The 15,467-nt window shown below is 42.6% G+C and overlaps 1 protein-coding gene across 2 annotated transcripts; it reads left to right on the top strand.

The window, feature by feature from the left end:
• Window positions 1-906: 906 nt before the first annotated feature.
• On the top strand, window positions 907-14,438 carry eno1a (enolase 1a, (alpha)). 2 transcript variants are annotated; one of them, XM_058085146.2, is made up of 12 exons: window positions 907-1,071; window positions 4,268-4,362; window positions 7,582-7,677; window positions 8,880-8,938; window positions 9,874-9,943; window positions 10,031-10,164; window positions 10,249-10,471; window positions 10,685-10,882; window positions 12,170-12,371; window positions 12,442-12,550; window positions 12,688-12,746; window positions 13,795-14,438. In XM_058085146.2, the coding sequence occupies exons 1-12, from the start codon at window positions 938-940 to the stop codon at window positions 13,856-13,858; spliced, it is 1,443 nt and encodes a 480-aa protein (XP_057941129.2). In that variant the 5' UTR covers window positions 907-937; the 3' UTR covers window positions 13,859-14,438. The 2 variants fall into 2 exon arrangements, with proteins under 2 accessions (XP_057941129.2, XP_057941130.2); XM_058085147.2 differs by lacking the exon at window positions 8,880-8,938 and adding an exon at window positions 7,774-7,832.
• Window positions 14,439-15,467: the final 1,029 nt, after the last annotated feature.

Raw genomic sequence — 15,467 nt, 5'->3', positions numbered from 1 at the left:
CAGAAAGTCAAGTAAATATTTAGTGTTTTCATATATGCCCCACAAAAGCATCATTTTCAAATGTCAAAGATAGTATGAGATGCACATTTGTTTCAGGGTATCGATACAACTGCATGTATATTTATTGCATGGTCTCATGAATGTTAAATTACAAATTCACTATCTTTGCATTTTTAACTCCTGATGGGGAAATAAGTGTCGATGCCCGGAATAACGTGAACACCGCAAAGGATATCCCTGCCTGCCCGACTGCACGTACACATCCTGCGTCATCTCTGCCCATACACTAGTGGTGTGTCGGTCATGAACGAACGGGTCAAAAGAACTAGTTCTTTTTTTTTTTAACTGAATGAACGAGGTCACCGCCCCTAAAATACCCGTTCAGTCCGTTCGATTGCAAATGCTTTTTTTGCTTGGCTGGAGAGTCAGTTTACCGTTCCTTTAGCCGGGCGGGACTACCGGCGTGCTTGTCTTATCCTATAGTCGCGCCTCGCTCGGTGGGTGGGTGTGGTTAGCTGACTGAAAGACCGAGACCGAGAGATTTGACCGACACTCGTCGGCCGTTCATTCATGACCGACAGTTGATTCGGAACGAACGTGAACATGAGTGAACGGAATGACTCGACATGACTGACCCGGCCGATGCACAAGGGGAGCTCACAGGCTAATGACCAATTGACCGAAATGAACGGATCTTTTTCCTGACTGAACCGGAATGATGCGGTTCACTGAAATGAACTGAAATGCCCACCGCTACCATACACCGGCCTGTGATACGATAAATACTACATTTCCCAAGATTCACCGGAACTACTATTCGAGTACGTCTGGCAACTCAACTTCAGTTCATCTCCCTCGTTACTTGTGCAACAGCAGCAACGATGGCGAACGTGCGGCCCAGCGCACACTCGTGTACCACGTGACCAGCTCTCCGCCAATGGCGTGGCTCCGCGGCCCGGTTCTGTCTAGAGTCTGGCCACATATCATCCAGCCCCGCACGTCACGAGCGCCTTGTCTGCCTGCTTGCACAAGAGAGACCCCAGCGTCCTTGCACACAGTGAGGCCGGAAACGTAAGTCCTCTTTATTCTTTTACGGTGTCATTTTATGGTCGCAAGACATTCTTTTTCACTCTTTTATCCAATCGAAGTGTCCGTTGTGTCATTTTATGTCTTACTTTATAACGGCATTTGTGTGTGTGTGTATTTTAATACAAGTCTTGCCCTTGACAATTTGGTGTCGCTTTGTGCATGTCCGGTTTTCGCTCGTTGATTCCTCATTTCTACCGAGTAGTTTCTACCCGACGTCTATTCTTAAACCAACACCGGCAGCTGGTGAATTGAGACCGCCATTTTTAGAACTGCAGAGTGTGTCAGAAACGGGCATCATGTTGCAAACTTCCCGCAGTCCATTGAATGTCTTGCGGAACTTGGGAGAGGACGCTTATCGGACAATTTTATAGGCGACACCAGTTGCAAATATGGCGTCCGGCGGGCATCTGGACTAGAATTATGGATATGACCTATTCTTAATACACATGTGGAATCATGCTACGGTCGAGTGCTTAGCATGTAGGCCACACAGTCAGGCAATTGGGAAGTCCTGGGTTCGAATCTCCGCTTAGGCGTCTCTGTGTAGGGTTGGCAGGTTCTTCCCGTGGGTGGGTTTTCTCAAGGGGCAGCTGCACTTTTTTTGTCCATCATTCCCAATCCTTACACATTTCTTTCAATTTTCTTTGCATTAAAACACCAGAAAACAAGTTAATTTGAGCTAGCTTACAATGCTGTCATTGGAGACCCCTATTTCGACTATGAAGCCCGCTAACAACGTGCATGCTGTGATCATGCATTAACACGTACACTGATGATAATATGTAATAGTTGGAGTATCCTGCCCTATTTGGATGATTTAAAACACTACCCAAACTTCTTTCCTAGGGCGCATTGATAGACATATTTATGCTAGTTCTGACAACAGCAGCAGCATAGACAACACTCTCGATGTCGGCTCTCCTTGGGATGGCTGTGTCTTCCAGCACAAGACGTGTGCTCCAGTCCTCAGGTGAAAAATGTTGACGGCAAATGGTAGCCAAATGGAATCCCCTCACTGAGACAAGGTTAGCGAGGCATCGTGTTAGTCCGCCAGATAAAAATTGTTTTTGGTAATGGTAATGGTTTTATTTCATTTGAACATGCATCAGATTCCAATTGAATGCATCCCATAATCACTTCCCAGTTCCACATGTCCACAAGAAATAGGAAGAAGCAAAGCTTATTAAATCATACCCCTCCATCTGGTACTTTTACAATCAGTAACTATCACATTTGTTCACTTCCTGCTTTCCATAATACAGTTTTTTTTTAATAATGTACCTGGTACCGAAGTAGGAGGTGATATGACCATCCAATGACATAATGGGTACCATAGTAAGTGTGAATATAGTGATATATATAGCACATCATGACTGGTTCAAGACTCTTCATCCTTGTATTTAGCAAACATCAACTGCTTGTATTGTTTCTTGAATTGGCTCATCGTTGTGCATTGTTTGAGGTCCTTACTCAATCCATTCCATAGTTTGATTCCACATACTGAAATGCTATGGCTTTTTAACGTAGTCCTAGCATAGAAGTGTTTCAAATGTACTTCATCCCTGAGATCATATTTCTCCTCTCTTGTAGAGAAGTATTGGATGACATTTTTAGGTAATTGGTTATTTTTAGCCTTGTGCATTATTCTGGCTGTTTGAAGATGAACTATATCAGCAAGTTGAAGTATTTGTGATTTTAGAAATAAGGAGTTAGTATGTTCTCTGTAGGCGGCATTATGAATTATCCTTACTGACCTTTTTTGCAGTACATTTAGCGACTGAAGATTGCTTTTATAGTTATTAGCCCATATTTCCACACAATAAGTAAGATATGGTAGAACCAGAGAGCAATAAAGAGTGTGGAGTGATTTCTGATTGAGAACAAATTTTGCTTTGTTAAATACTGAAATATTTCTGGCCACCTTATGTTGTATATTTGTAATATGAGGTTTCCAGCTCATATTGTCATCTATTGTGATCACCAGAAATGTATTTTTGTTCACCCTTTCAATGTCCACACCGTCTATTTGTATTTGCTGGTGCGTGTCCATTCTGCTGTTACCAAACAGCATGATTTTAGTTTTACTTGGGTTCAAGGACAATCTATTATCATCAAACCATCTTTTTTGTGTGTTAGGTGTTTTTCATGTAAAATACGTGGTGAAAATATACTAATCGAGCACAAGTCACGCACACACATGGGCACTTGGAGTGCTGAACTAAGCTAACCGCTGCTAGCTTCCGTTCACGCTACGTAAGAGGAGATTCAGCCAACTTTCGCTGGCGTTTGTCATCATTTCAGCCTGTTTAGGTCAGGAGGTCCGCCGCGTAAATGCTTCCCCACACGAACGTTCCTTCTCCTCGGGATGACAGCATTTAATTCATCTTATGTATCCGCCGTGTTTACTTATCATTTATACTGGTCTTTTTATCATTAAAAGATTCTATACTGGTATATAAAAACATTAGTTATTGTGAATATAGGATTGTATTTCATCGGTTTCACCAAGTCAGGAAAAAAACACCCATAGTGGTCAATGGCAGTCTAAACCGGGTAGGATTGATGATTCCTGAATGCCCGTTGAATGGAAATGCACGTTTTTGGAATGTAGTCTTAGACCTAGAAGAATATGAATAGAAATTCTTAAGAATGTAATAACTTCCCCACGTTAGGTGTAGACATGGCCAAAGCGATGCTGCAGGTCGCGTCCACTCATACATTCTTGATGGGGAGACGAGGTGTATCGGTGAACAGGTTAAATGGGTTAAAACTCATGACGATCAATAGTACAGTCTGGTTAAAACCTTCTGTGACCTCCACTGTTGCGGCTAAGTGTGGCTTGATAACAAAGTTAGCTTTGGGTTCAACCGTGACGCTAGTCTTTAGCAGCTTATCAATATAAAGATAAAATCTATTGACCCATTGTGTCATATGCGGTGCTATGTAAAATAAATATACGCAGTTAAGCCACACCTACACAGACTTATACACGCCATTCTCTGGACAAACCTCAGAGCTGGCTCCAGGGCGCACTTGCAGCACGTGTTGGCCGAGTACTTAAAAGTAGACATTTAGTTTTTGCTGGCTCACTGCGGCTCCAAACAAGTTGGTGAGTGATGAGTGGACGATGACCAAGCGTGTCTGTGTTCTGACTTCTGTCTCTTGCAATTTTCTGCAGATCCACAACCATGTCCATCCTGAAGATCCACGCTCGGGAAATTTTTGACTCCCGTGGCAACCCCACTGTGGAGGTCGATCTCTACACCAAGAAAGGTACTGCATTGCTCTTGAAATGTTTCACTTTGTGAATAATGATTTAGAAAAGCCAGCCAGGTAACTCCCAGCCGAGTAAGTCGTAACAAAGTAATACCACCAAAATGACAATAGCAACACGTTCACTGCAAAACTATATTCCTGCACGTTAGGATGCAAAAATATCATGAATGACTTCATTGGTCAGAGTATGCTTTTCTATTCATAATGAAGCTCATATGGGCAAATAGTTGTTAGCCTTAGAAGAACTAAAATGAATAATTACACAAAGCTCATGGTCTTATCCCTACTGGATTTTACATTTTACAATGACATCGCTATGAATTAATTCATTGTGCAATTGTGAAATCAAAGCCACTGGAAGGCCCACTGGAAGGCCCACTGGAAGGCCCACTGGAAGGCCCACTGGAAGGCCCACTGGAAGGCCCACTGGAAGGCCCACTGGCGTGCTCAGCTGTTTGAACACGTGAAAATAGCACATCCTAATATGACTCTGGTAGGATTGGGCCATATGACCTCAAATCAATATGACAGATTGGGCAGTTTTACCTCCAAGGATAAACGCACGATAAATCCCTGAGCACTCGATAATATCTTTGCCATCTGAAAAATGATTGCAGGAAATGCAAATGTCTGGTGAATGACTGGTTTTCATGGGTCTATAGACCAACTGGCACACATTACTTTCAATGAAATACAATGCTTGTAATTGTCTTATGTAAAGCATAATGATGAGCTCAGTCCAGTGGAGGAATCATGGTCATGGTGTGGAGTAGCAGTATGTCGTGTTTGTACTTAGTACTTAGTAAGTATGGTGTACATTTGGCTACTGTGAAAAGCATAGCTGTGAGAGCTGGAAAAAGACTAACTAACCCCAGAAGAAGTCCTGTGAATGTCAACAAAGCAACCCGAATGACCACTGACACGGAAGTGGGGTGGCTCCAAAGCAGCTCTTTATTTGTACGGGGTGGTTGCTAAGTGCTGCTGTTTGGCACAAATGCCCCCCACCCCTTCTGTCGCGTATTGGATAGCTTTTCAAGGCAGCCCAGTCTACTTTACCATCCTTTCATCCTAGATGAGTTCATGTGTGTCGTATCATCAATTCTGTTACATAAGCAGCCTCCCTGCCGGGCACAATGCCGTGCTTGTGTATTGATGGTGGGGTGGAACTTCAGCAGGACTATTAATCTCCCCAGGACGATCTAACACATTTCCCAAATTGCAGCTTGTGGCCCAGACGGAGGCTATTGTACATCTGATCAGTCCATTGGTCAAACTGAATAGATTTTGCTTTGGTCACCCATCCGGGGATTGACAGGCTTTCACAGATGCACTGCACATGCTCAGTTGATCCCGTCTGTCCTTGTTACATAACCGTGCACTGCACCACAGCCAGCACCTTTTCCATGGTCTGTTTGTCACTGCAGGGTACACAGTGGACCTTAGTGCCGTTAGCTGCCATTTTCTTGATTGAAATGTCATGCAGCCCATCTTTCCAAATAAGCATATACTAAATTAATAAATAATAAAATTGAAGAATAATAAATTAATAAATTCTTCAATTTATCAAATGAATACAACAACATAAAAATTCAAACATATTTACAACACTGGTCGAGTGATATGGACCTTTGCATATATCACCATATTTTGGGGTGTATCACGATATGATGATATAAAATGTAAATTCAGCGAGTCTTGTATAAAATGCATAAAAATCTCAAATGGTAAAGCACATGTATTTATTGGTAACAATCTGGCTAATGGATGGCGGCCTCTGCATACATTGATACTAAATTGCAAATAAATCTCCAACCAGCTGTCATGAAGGAAGATGTAGTCACCCATGCCATTCCACCTGCATATGAAAGATATTCATCACTCTTCTTTTGTTTACACAGACATGGGGTAAATGCCGCTCTTATTTTGAAGGATGGTCCCAGAAGTGTGTTTGTGTGTGTGTGTGTGTGTGTGTGTGTGTGTGTGTGTGTGTGTGTGTGTGTGTGTGTGGAGAATGTATATTTACGGCGAAGACAAGCATGTTCAAAATAACTATTTTTTCACTCAGAAATTGCATCATCGGACATTGTACAATGTTCCCTACACTACAGCCTTAAGCCTCCTCTTGTGTTAGGGTCGGCACCGACCCGTTTTACATTTTAATGCATAAAAAGAATCGCATAACAGTTGTTTATTGCATCAAGGCTTTTTGACATTGTCAGGAAATTCTCTAGTTCAACAAAATAAAACCAAAAAAAAATTTTTTTACTACATTTTCAAATGGTCTGGTTGAAATTATGTCCACTGTATTGTTGGGGTTGGTTTCGACACGGTTATAATAATATGACTATAAAGCAATATTTTGAGCCACAATTGAACTCATAAGTGTACAATTAGCCAACACAATGACAACCAGCTCCTCTTCTCATCATGTAAGCTTTTTGGCCGCTTTTCCAGTATACCAGCAGAAAAACAATGTCCAGACATGTGAGGTGAATTCACTCATTTGACTGGCTGATTTCACATTTACAATTTGGATCATGGAAAGAATGGCAAGAAGTACAGTGAACCGAGATCTGGACCTGTTCTGCTTTTTGATTTTAGTTTATAAGTTAATAAGTTCTGGAACTGAAAACAATAACTTCTTCTACCTTTTCTTGACATTAATATATATGGGTCAAAATTCACCCGAACACCATAGATGTTTCTTTAGTGATTAATACTAAAATGAGAAAATAAATAAAGCTAATTGATTTAAGAGATATTTTCTATAGCTCTCAGCAATAGCCAGGTAACAAAAGAATTAAATTTATTAATATGATTGTTTTGAGGTTCATTTTATCATTTTTGGAAATTTAAAATTGAGGGGTATAGTGACAAAAAAGGCCTACATGCCCACACCAAAAGTATTAAAACCAACATTTTCATGGATGAGGAAGCCTAAGAAGGTAACCAAGACATGAGAACCAAATTTGATTGTAACTTAATGTTTTTAGTGTATTTTATAGCTGATTTAATACATGGGTCAAATCCGACCTGATAACATAAGAGATGATACCAGAAATCTAACACAAGAGGAAGGTTAAAACACAACCACTTAGCACGCTAAACTAAGCTAGCCCCTGCTGCTTCCATTTGCGCTCTGTGAGAGGAGATTCAGACACCTTTGGCCTGCTTTTATCGCCATTCCAACCTGTTAATGTCCTCCCTGCCACTCAGGTCTCTTCAGAGCTGCAGTGCCCAGTGGTGCCTCCACGGGCGTCTATGAGGCGCTGGAGCTCCGTGACAATGACAAAACCCGCTACATGGGCAAAGGTAAAAACTTCATGTGATGTTTCTGTTTTCAACACACTTCACAGTCCGTCTCCGTCCTGGTCTATTTTTCCAACTCCTCCATCTTCCTCCTGTCAGGAGTGAAAAGAGCAGTCAAATATGTAAATGAATTCTTGGCCCCGGCATTGTGTAACCAGGTAAAGAGCGTGTCACTCAAGTTTCAACTAACATGTTGCTATGCTCAGCAGCATGAAGAGTGTCTTTGCTTGTGTAAACCTAACTTGGTAAAACTAACAAACGAATAGAGTATAAATGCCTTGAACTACTAAACTAGATACTGTATAACCGGGGAGACATGTGCCTGAAAGAAAAGAGAAATTTGCTCTATTGTGAATTTAACGATTGGAAAGAAGAGTCAAATTAAAGTGCCAGTGCTTTTTTAATGTGTGTGTGTGGGGGGGGGGGCAGGGTAGTACGACTGGGGTGTGATCTGACATTAAAACCCCCCAGGTGTGGGCATAGTAATATAGAGCACAGAGCGCACGGCAAAGGGTCATGATCAGTGGAAAAGTAGCCTAACCTGGTGAAAGTATGGTACACGTAACAAAATCAGACAGTCTATTATCATCAGTCAGAATGGTAGAACAGTCAGACAACACACAAGATGAAATCATACCAAAACTGTGAATTTTGCTGGTTAAATAATTATTTCTAAAATCACAAATACTTAAACTTGCTGATATAGTTAATTTTCAAACAGCTAAAATAATGCATAAGGAAGTGAACAAATGTAACAGTTACTGATTGTAAAAGTACCAGATGGAGGGGTAGGATTTAATAAGCTTTGCTTCTTCCTACTCCTTTTGGACATGTGGAACTGTGAACTGATTATGGGATGCACTCAATTGGAATCTGATGCATGTTCAAATGAAATAAAACCATTACCATTACCAATACAAGAGTCAAAGCAAATACTTTTGTTGTATCAGGAGATGCCCTTAAACACATCCTTGAACATTTCAACAATATTCCTCATTGGTGTACTGAGATGAATAACGCATCTGTTTCAGAGATGGAGATGCAGAATTAGCTCCTGTATCTCCATTCATCCATGCACATCTTTGTTTTTGTCAAAACTGCTGTGTACGAGTCCGAGCAGTGGCATGTTCTGTGGTCATCTTCCTCCCCTGCTCTGCATGGTCCTCCTCAGCCTGGGTCAGTTATGGTCTGCTTGTCCTTTGCAGGTGTCTCAAAAGCTGTTGAGCATATCAATAAAACAATTGCACCTGCACTGGTTAGCAAGGTAGGACCATTTATTGTCTGACCAATAGCACTACTCACTACTATTCCTCAAAAGACTAAATACTGGATTTTGCTAGTGATCCCAAGTGTGTGCTTTGTGTAGACTAACATATGTTGCCAATAGCCACGTGTACATGGACCCAAATATTCCAACTGCATTCGGTTTATTTGATGAAACAGAAAGAACTGAACCTTTGTATACACCTCATTCCGAAAGAGAAGTGCCAATCCAAATGAATATATAATCGGATTCACGGCGGTGGAATATTCCTTTCCCCAATCCGATTGAGGTATCTTGTACCCGCTCAAACGGAAAGTTGTCAGGGTGTGTTCTTCTTTCGTGTGTTTTTCTTCTTCTGTTGTTTATTGGCGGTTGGCAAGCAGCTTTCGTGTGCATTACCGCCATCTGTGAAACAGAATGTAAACCCTTCTATACGCCATTCACAAGTCCAGTTTTATTTAAAAAGAAAATGTATGTCTATATAAAACATGTCCCCAGTTTAATGATAAAATATTAGCAAGATTGAATTTGATCTTTTCCTGTTTAAATTTATCCCGGGTGCGTTCTTTCAGCGCATGCTCAGATATGATGTAACACGCAGCTCCAGACGTTTTTCAGTTTTAAAAATTCCAACAAGTGAAAGAAAAATTCGGGGAAGTCGGTATCACGTGATGTTTACGTTTTACTGGGCATGCCCCATTGACCATTCTGTTTATGACTATAGCGGCGCATGTAGACAAGAGATTGGAATATTCCTTTCCATGTATACCATTGTTTTTGGAAAGGTCATTCGGAAAGAGAAAAACTCCTCATGTAAACGTGGCTAATGACAACTGTGTTTTCTTACATCTCTATGAAGACTTAACCAAGAGGCTTGAGGCTTACTTTGGCTTCGTGACTTTTAACATGACCTTCTGTGGTTATGTGGCATCCAGGATGTCAATGTTCGGGAGCAGGAGAAGATCGACAAGCTGATGCTGGACATGGATGGAACAGAGAACAAATGTGAGATGCCGCATCCAGTGCTACGTACATTCTGTGCTATGTTGAAAGGAATACAACATTAAACAACGTGTGTTTGTCTCGCCACAGCTAAGTTTGGTGCCAACGCCATCCTGGGCGTGTCCTTGGCCGTGTGCAAGGCTGGTGCAGCTGAGAAGGGTGTGCCGCTCTACCGCCATATTGCTGACCTGGCTGGCAACCCTGGAGTCATCCTCCCTGTGCCTGTGAGCGTAATGCTAATATTAAATATGGTCGCCAAGAGAGGGCTAAATAAGAGTAATCCAACATGGATCCCTTGTTGCCTTTAGGCATTCAATGTCATCAACGGTGGCTCCCATGCGGGCAACAAGCTGGCCATGCAGGAGTTTATGATTCTGCCTGTGGGCGCCAGCAGCTTCAAGGAGGCCATGCGTATTGGTGCTGAAGTCTACCACAACCTGAAGAACGTTATTAAGGAGAAATACGGCAAGGATGCCACCAATGTGGGAGATGAGGGGGGCTTTGCACCCAACATCCTGGAGAACAAGGAAGGTGAGAGGGCCATTATTGGTGGCTGTTGGCACGCATGCTCACCATTCCAAAGGGTCTACTTTGGCTACTCGACTTACGGAGTCACTCTTATGGTTGCTAAATGAAGGCTTCAGGTCCACTGCATCTGCTGTCAGCCACGTAGTCCCATGTCAAAGTACATTTATTACTATCTTATCCTATCCTATCTTATTATTATTATTATGGTTCTTTCAGCTTTGGAGTTGCTGAAAAATGCCATTGGCAAGGCTGGCTACACTGACAAGATTGTCATCGGCATGGATGTGGCTGCCTCTGAGTTCTACAAAGGTGGCAAGTACGACCTGGACTTCAAGTCTCCTGATGACCCCAGCCGCTACATCTCCTCCGACAAGCTGGCTGACCTCTACAGGAGCTTTGTCAAAGATTACCCTGGTGGGTGCTTCTACTCCTCGTACTACGTTGTGCTCTGATAGTCATGTTGAAATCATGACGGAGAGGGGAGGACCATTGCAAATTCAATTTCTATCATGGCACCCTTTTCACATTTGCCTCTGTTTTCAGTACGTGCAAAACATTTGACTTGTGAGGCGTAAATCCTTCATTTCTCATTTCATTCTTCTCACCTGGACTTTGTTACTACTCTACTACTCATTTTTATATTTTCTACAGATTTTCATTTGTTTTGCCATAAATGAAATTGTAACCAGATATTACAGACACCATATATACGTGTTTTCAAGAATAATCAACAGGCCAGAGTATTCAGCACCTGCTTGTCTGCAGATTGTCATGGAGCAGCACATTATGCAATGTCTCCACTAGGGATCAACCAATATGTTTTTTTTTCGGGCCGATACTGATTTTTTTTTCCCATCACCCTTAGCCGATGGCCGGTTTAGCTTGCGCCGATATTTGTGGCCGATACTGCTTTTGTGCCCTCAATTCACATGAAAAAATGACCATGATAACAAATATTACAGGTCTCAAGTTTAAGGAAATATTTATTGAAATGTAAACACTGAACACAGTAGGATTCAGCTTTCTTAAACACACATTTAAACGGCATTATCAACTTTAAATGGATTAAATATTCAACCGTGTGCAAAACATTTCTGTCGTAGTTTAGGTTTTATCGAGCATCGATGTGATGACTGCACCTCCGCAGTGAGACGTACCCCCCCTCGCCTCCACTCACGCAAACTAAACTATTTTCAAGCATGTATATTGCATGCACTTGGCGTTCATGTTTCCTATTTCAAAGCAGGTGGCAATATTTCAACTAAGTTTAACTGTTAGAGGCTAATTAAAAGTTGAACATGTACCCTTGTTGTGATTCACCACTGTTGCGGTGTGGGAGGGGTACCGCGACTGCGTACGTTGCAGGGTACCCCGGCAACACAAAGCTGCCCGGCGGATGCCTGTCTGTAAATCATGTGGCCGAAAAATACATCGGTGAAACCACACGCGTATCGGCTGATACCGATTTCAAGTAAAGAACGCAAATATCGGCCCGATATATCGGCCGGTCGATCCTTCGTCTCCACCAAAGAAGCTAATTTTCTTGGCCATGACGTCAAAGCCTGGCTAGTACTGCTTGTCTGCAGATGTTTGCACGTTTGGGTCAAACTCAATTCCCATTTTGGAGGGGCGGGAACAACTTGCCGAGTCCAGTGTGTTCCGATCTGCCTTGTGAACAACATTGCCTCATGTCCCTCACAGTTGTGTCCATCGAGGACCCCTTTGACCAGGATGACTGGGAGGCGTGGAGCAAATTCACAGCCAGCACCAACATCCAGGTGGTGGGCGACGATCTCACCGTCACCAACCCCAAGCGGATCGCCAAGGGCGTGGCTGAAAAGTCCTGCAACTGCCTGCTGCTCAAAGTCAATCAGATTGGCTCAGTCAGCGAGTCCCTGCAGGCGTATGTCTTCTTCTGCTCCCTCCAACCTCAGCATGTAAACAAAGCTCACGTGTGTGTGTTCTTCCTGTAGCTGCAAGTTGGCCCAGAGCAACGGATGGGGCGTGATGGTCAGCCACCGCTCTGGAGAGACCGAAGACACGTTCATTGCTGACCTTGTGGTCGGTCTGTGCACCGGACAGGTACTGGCAGTCTTCATGGAGGCCCATGTTTCATAACAGCGGATGGAATGTCTGCTTGCTTGCCGGGACGTGAACGCAGACTCTAGAAGCCGCGCCCAAGCTGCTTGATTTTAAAAACAAATGTCATTTTTTTTCAGATTAAGACTGGTGCACCCTGCCGATCGGAGCGCTTGGCCAAGTACAACCAGCTACTCAGGCAAGTCCAGACCCCAAATAAGTCCTTTAAATCCTGTCCTTTGGCTCCTTTGACCAGCTAACGGGCATTGTGGGTATAAAAGCATATTTACGATGAGCGATAATAAAAGGTTGTTAAAACTACACTATTATTTTCCTCTGTTTGCATCTTTTTGTTCAGACTCTGAACTTGCATACTGTCTATTTCATACTCAAAACTGTGTATTTCATACTCTCATCCAACAGCTGCTGTTTTGACCACAATGACAAAGCTTTCCTAAAATCATTTTGTTTTCTCTAGGAATATCTGTGCTTTTATTTTTACATCATTAAAATGATGTGTGACTAGATAGTAGTGATATCACTGCTGTTCCTTGTTCATAGCAGCTAATTGGTTCCAGAAAGGATGGCGATATAGGGTTTAATGTTATTACATGGAATATTTTGGTAGTGAAAGCATAGAACAGTTTAGGATCTGGTAACCATTGGAGCACCGTAGACGGGAAATAAGATTACACTCTACATCGTTTATGGTACATTGGATAACTCTTACGCTGCAGGGACTCCGAAGAGCCGTAATCCGGCGAGCTAGCAAGCTCACCAGTGAGCCTGACATGTATTTAATATCTTACCACTTCCACTTTTCCCCCTCTTCTCATGTGGGGACGTGTCATGGCTGTCTTCATGACTTCACAGCTCGCCTCTACGTGTTGTAATTTCTGCTGCCTGGTGGCCATGAAACATTTCACTTGGATTTCTACTTCTACTAGATGAATAGACCTTCAACTACCATGAAACGGCAATCGTTTATTTCATTTCTATCAAACGGCTAGTGATAATCCAACTGCGATATTGCGAGGTTGACCAAACCACAACACGGCGAGAGAAATGGAATGATTGGTCATACAAATCAGATTTCCAATTTGATGAGGACAAAAAGCGGTTGAACATGCACGTCAACCTAAGCGAGCATGGTTCTACAGTGAGAACAACACGGTGGACCGGGGACTTGATCGGGTTCTGCTGTTTTGTTTTTGCCGTTGTGACAATCTGTTCTCGCTCTTCCTCAGGATCGAAGAGGAGCTCGGCGACAAGGCCTGTTTTGCTGGCCAGAACTTCAGGCACCCCATCTGAGCTGGCCCTTGCTCCTTTTGGGCCTCTCTGGGTGGAACGTGGGTACACCCATCCTTCAATGAGATGCTATGTCCCGAGAGAGGTCAGCAGCATGGTGAAGCATCATGCATCTCCTCGTGAAGCCACATCCTCCTAAATGTATGCTTTTGCTCCTGCCTTTCTACGTCCTTTGTAAGCGTCCGTCTGTGGACCATGGCTCTGTGTAGCTTTGGTGAGTTGTAGTCATTCTTGGTCCGCTACTGTAACTTTAACTTTAGGACTGCCCTGAGCAGAGTATTGTGTCTGTGTGCAATGTGTGTTTGACAAAGTCTTGTGTTGCTCTAAGCAAATGTATAACAAAAATATAGTTTGAAATCCCCTCCCTCCATTTCAATATCTATACATTTCACCAAGAGGCTATAAATGACTGGTGACGGCTCCTGTCACCGAAGCGGTTGATGTCATCTGAGTACCACTGGGGGGCAGAAGCAGGAGTGCCAGTCTCTCCAGGACCCACCATTTGTGTCTATGGGTGTAAGACTCTTAGTTGTCGAACTGCAAAGCCTTGTGAGCACGAATAAATGTCTATTCACCACTGGGATTTGTCTGCTGCTTCGTGAACCGTCACTTTTCAGTTGTTCCAGCTTTATGTCAAGACTTGCACAGCTCCACGTGTCCCGAAAGGAGCAGGAAGGAGATCTTGTTCAATCCTACACCATCTCAAAGTCTCGGCAAACACTGATAGCTTGTTTACGTTCTGGCTTTAAAATGTTCACCCCTTAACATTTCTGGATAGGGACAGAAAGCATAAAGTATGGCGGCATTCCCAATTTCCCATGGCAGGTCAAGTTGCCCTCCTTGACTTCCCCGTGTCCTCCTTCACTACATCCGCAAACCTCCTCTTTGGTCTTCCTCTATGCCTCCTACCTGGCAGCATCCTTCTACCAATATATTCATTATCTATCACTACTAACTCCTTATTTCTAAAATCACAAATACTTCAACTTGCTGATATAGTTCATCTTCAAACAGCTAAAATAATGCATAAGGCTAAAAATAACCAATTAGCTAAAAATGTCATACAATACTTCTCTACAAGAGAGGAGAAATATGATCTCAGGGAAGAAGTACATTTGAAACACTTCTATGGTAGGACTATGTTAAAAAGCCATAGCATTTCAGTATGTGGAATCAAACTATGGAATGGATTGAGTAAGGACCTCAAACAATGCACAACGATGAGCCAATTCAAGAAACAATACAAGCAGTTGATGTTTGCTAAATACAAGGATGAAGAGTCTTGAACCAGTCATGATGTGCTATATATATCACTATATTGACACTTACTATGGTACCCATTATGTCATTGGATGGTCATATCACCTCATACTTCGGTACGAAGTACATTATTAAAAAAAAAAAAACTCCTCTGAATTTGTTCCTTCTAATGGCCAAGTGTGCTGGGGTCTGCATATCTTTCCATTTCACTAATAAGCTGAATGACTCCACTCTATTGCAATTTCAAAGGATTGACCCAGTTCTTATGATGAATAAAGGAAAACATAAATTTCATAATTCTTCCAGAATCTGCACCTATTCAGCTGTATTTCTGGTTCAAGATGAAGAGTCT

The sequence above is a fragment of the Doryrhamphus excisus genome, linkage group LG17, assembly GCF_037039965.1.
Source record: "Doryrhamphus excisus strain RoL-2023G ecotype Guam linkage group LG17, RoL_Dexc_Guam_v1.1, whole genome shotgun sequence".
Lineage (NCBI taxonomy): Eukaryota > Metazoa > Chordata > Actinopteri > Syngnathiformes > Syngnathidae > Doryrhamphus > Doryrhamphus excisus.
The sequence above is the reverse complement of the archived record's forward strand: the minus strand, read 5'-3'. Positions and strand labels throughout refer to the sequence as shown.

Coding starts and splice junctions, on each gene's coding strand:
- eno1a (XM_058085146.2), top strand. CDS start 938: ATGGCGTGGCTCCGCGGCCCGGTTCTGTCTAGAGTCTGGCCACATATC. Junction 9,944..10,030: donor GGATGGAACAGAGAACAAAT/GTGAGATGCCGC, acceptor GTCTCGCCACAG/CTAAGTTTGGTGCCAACGCC. Junction 10,165..10,248: donor GAGTCATCCTCCCTGTGCCT/GTGAGCGTAATG, acceptor TGTTGCCTTTAG/GCATTCAATGTCATCAACGG.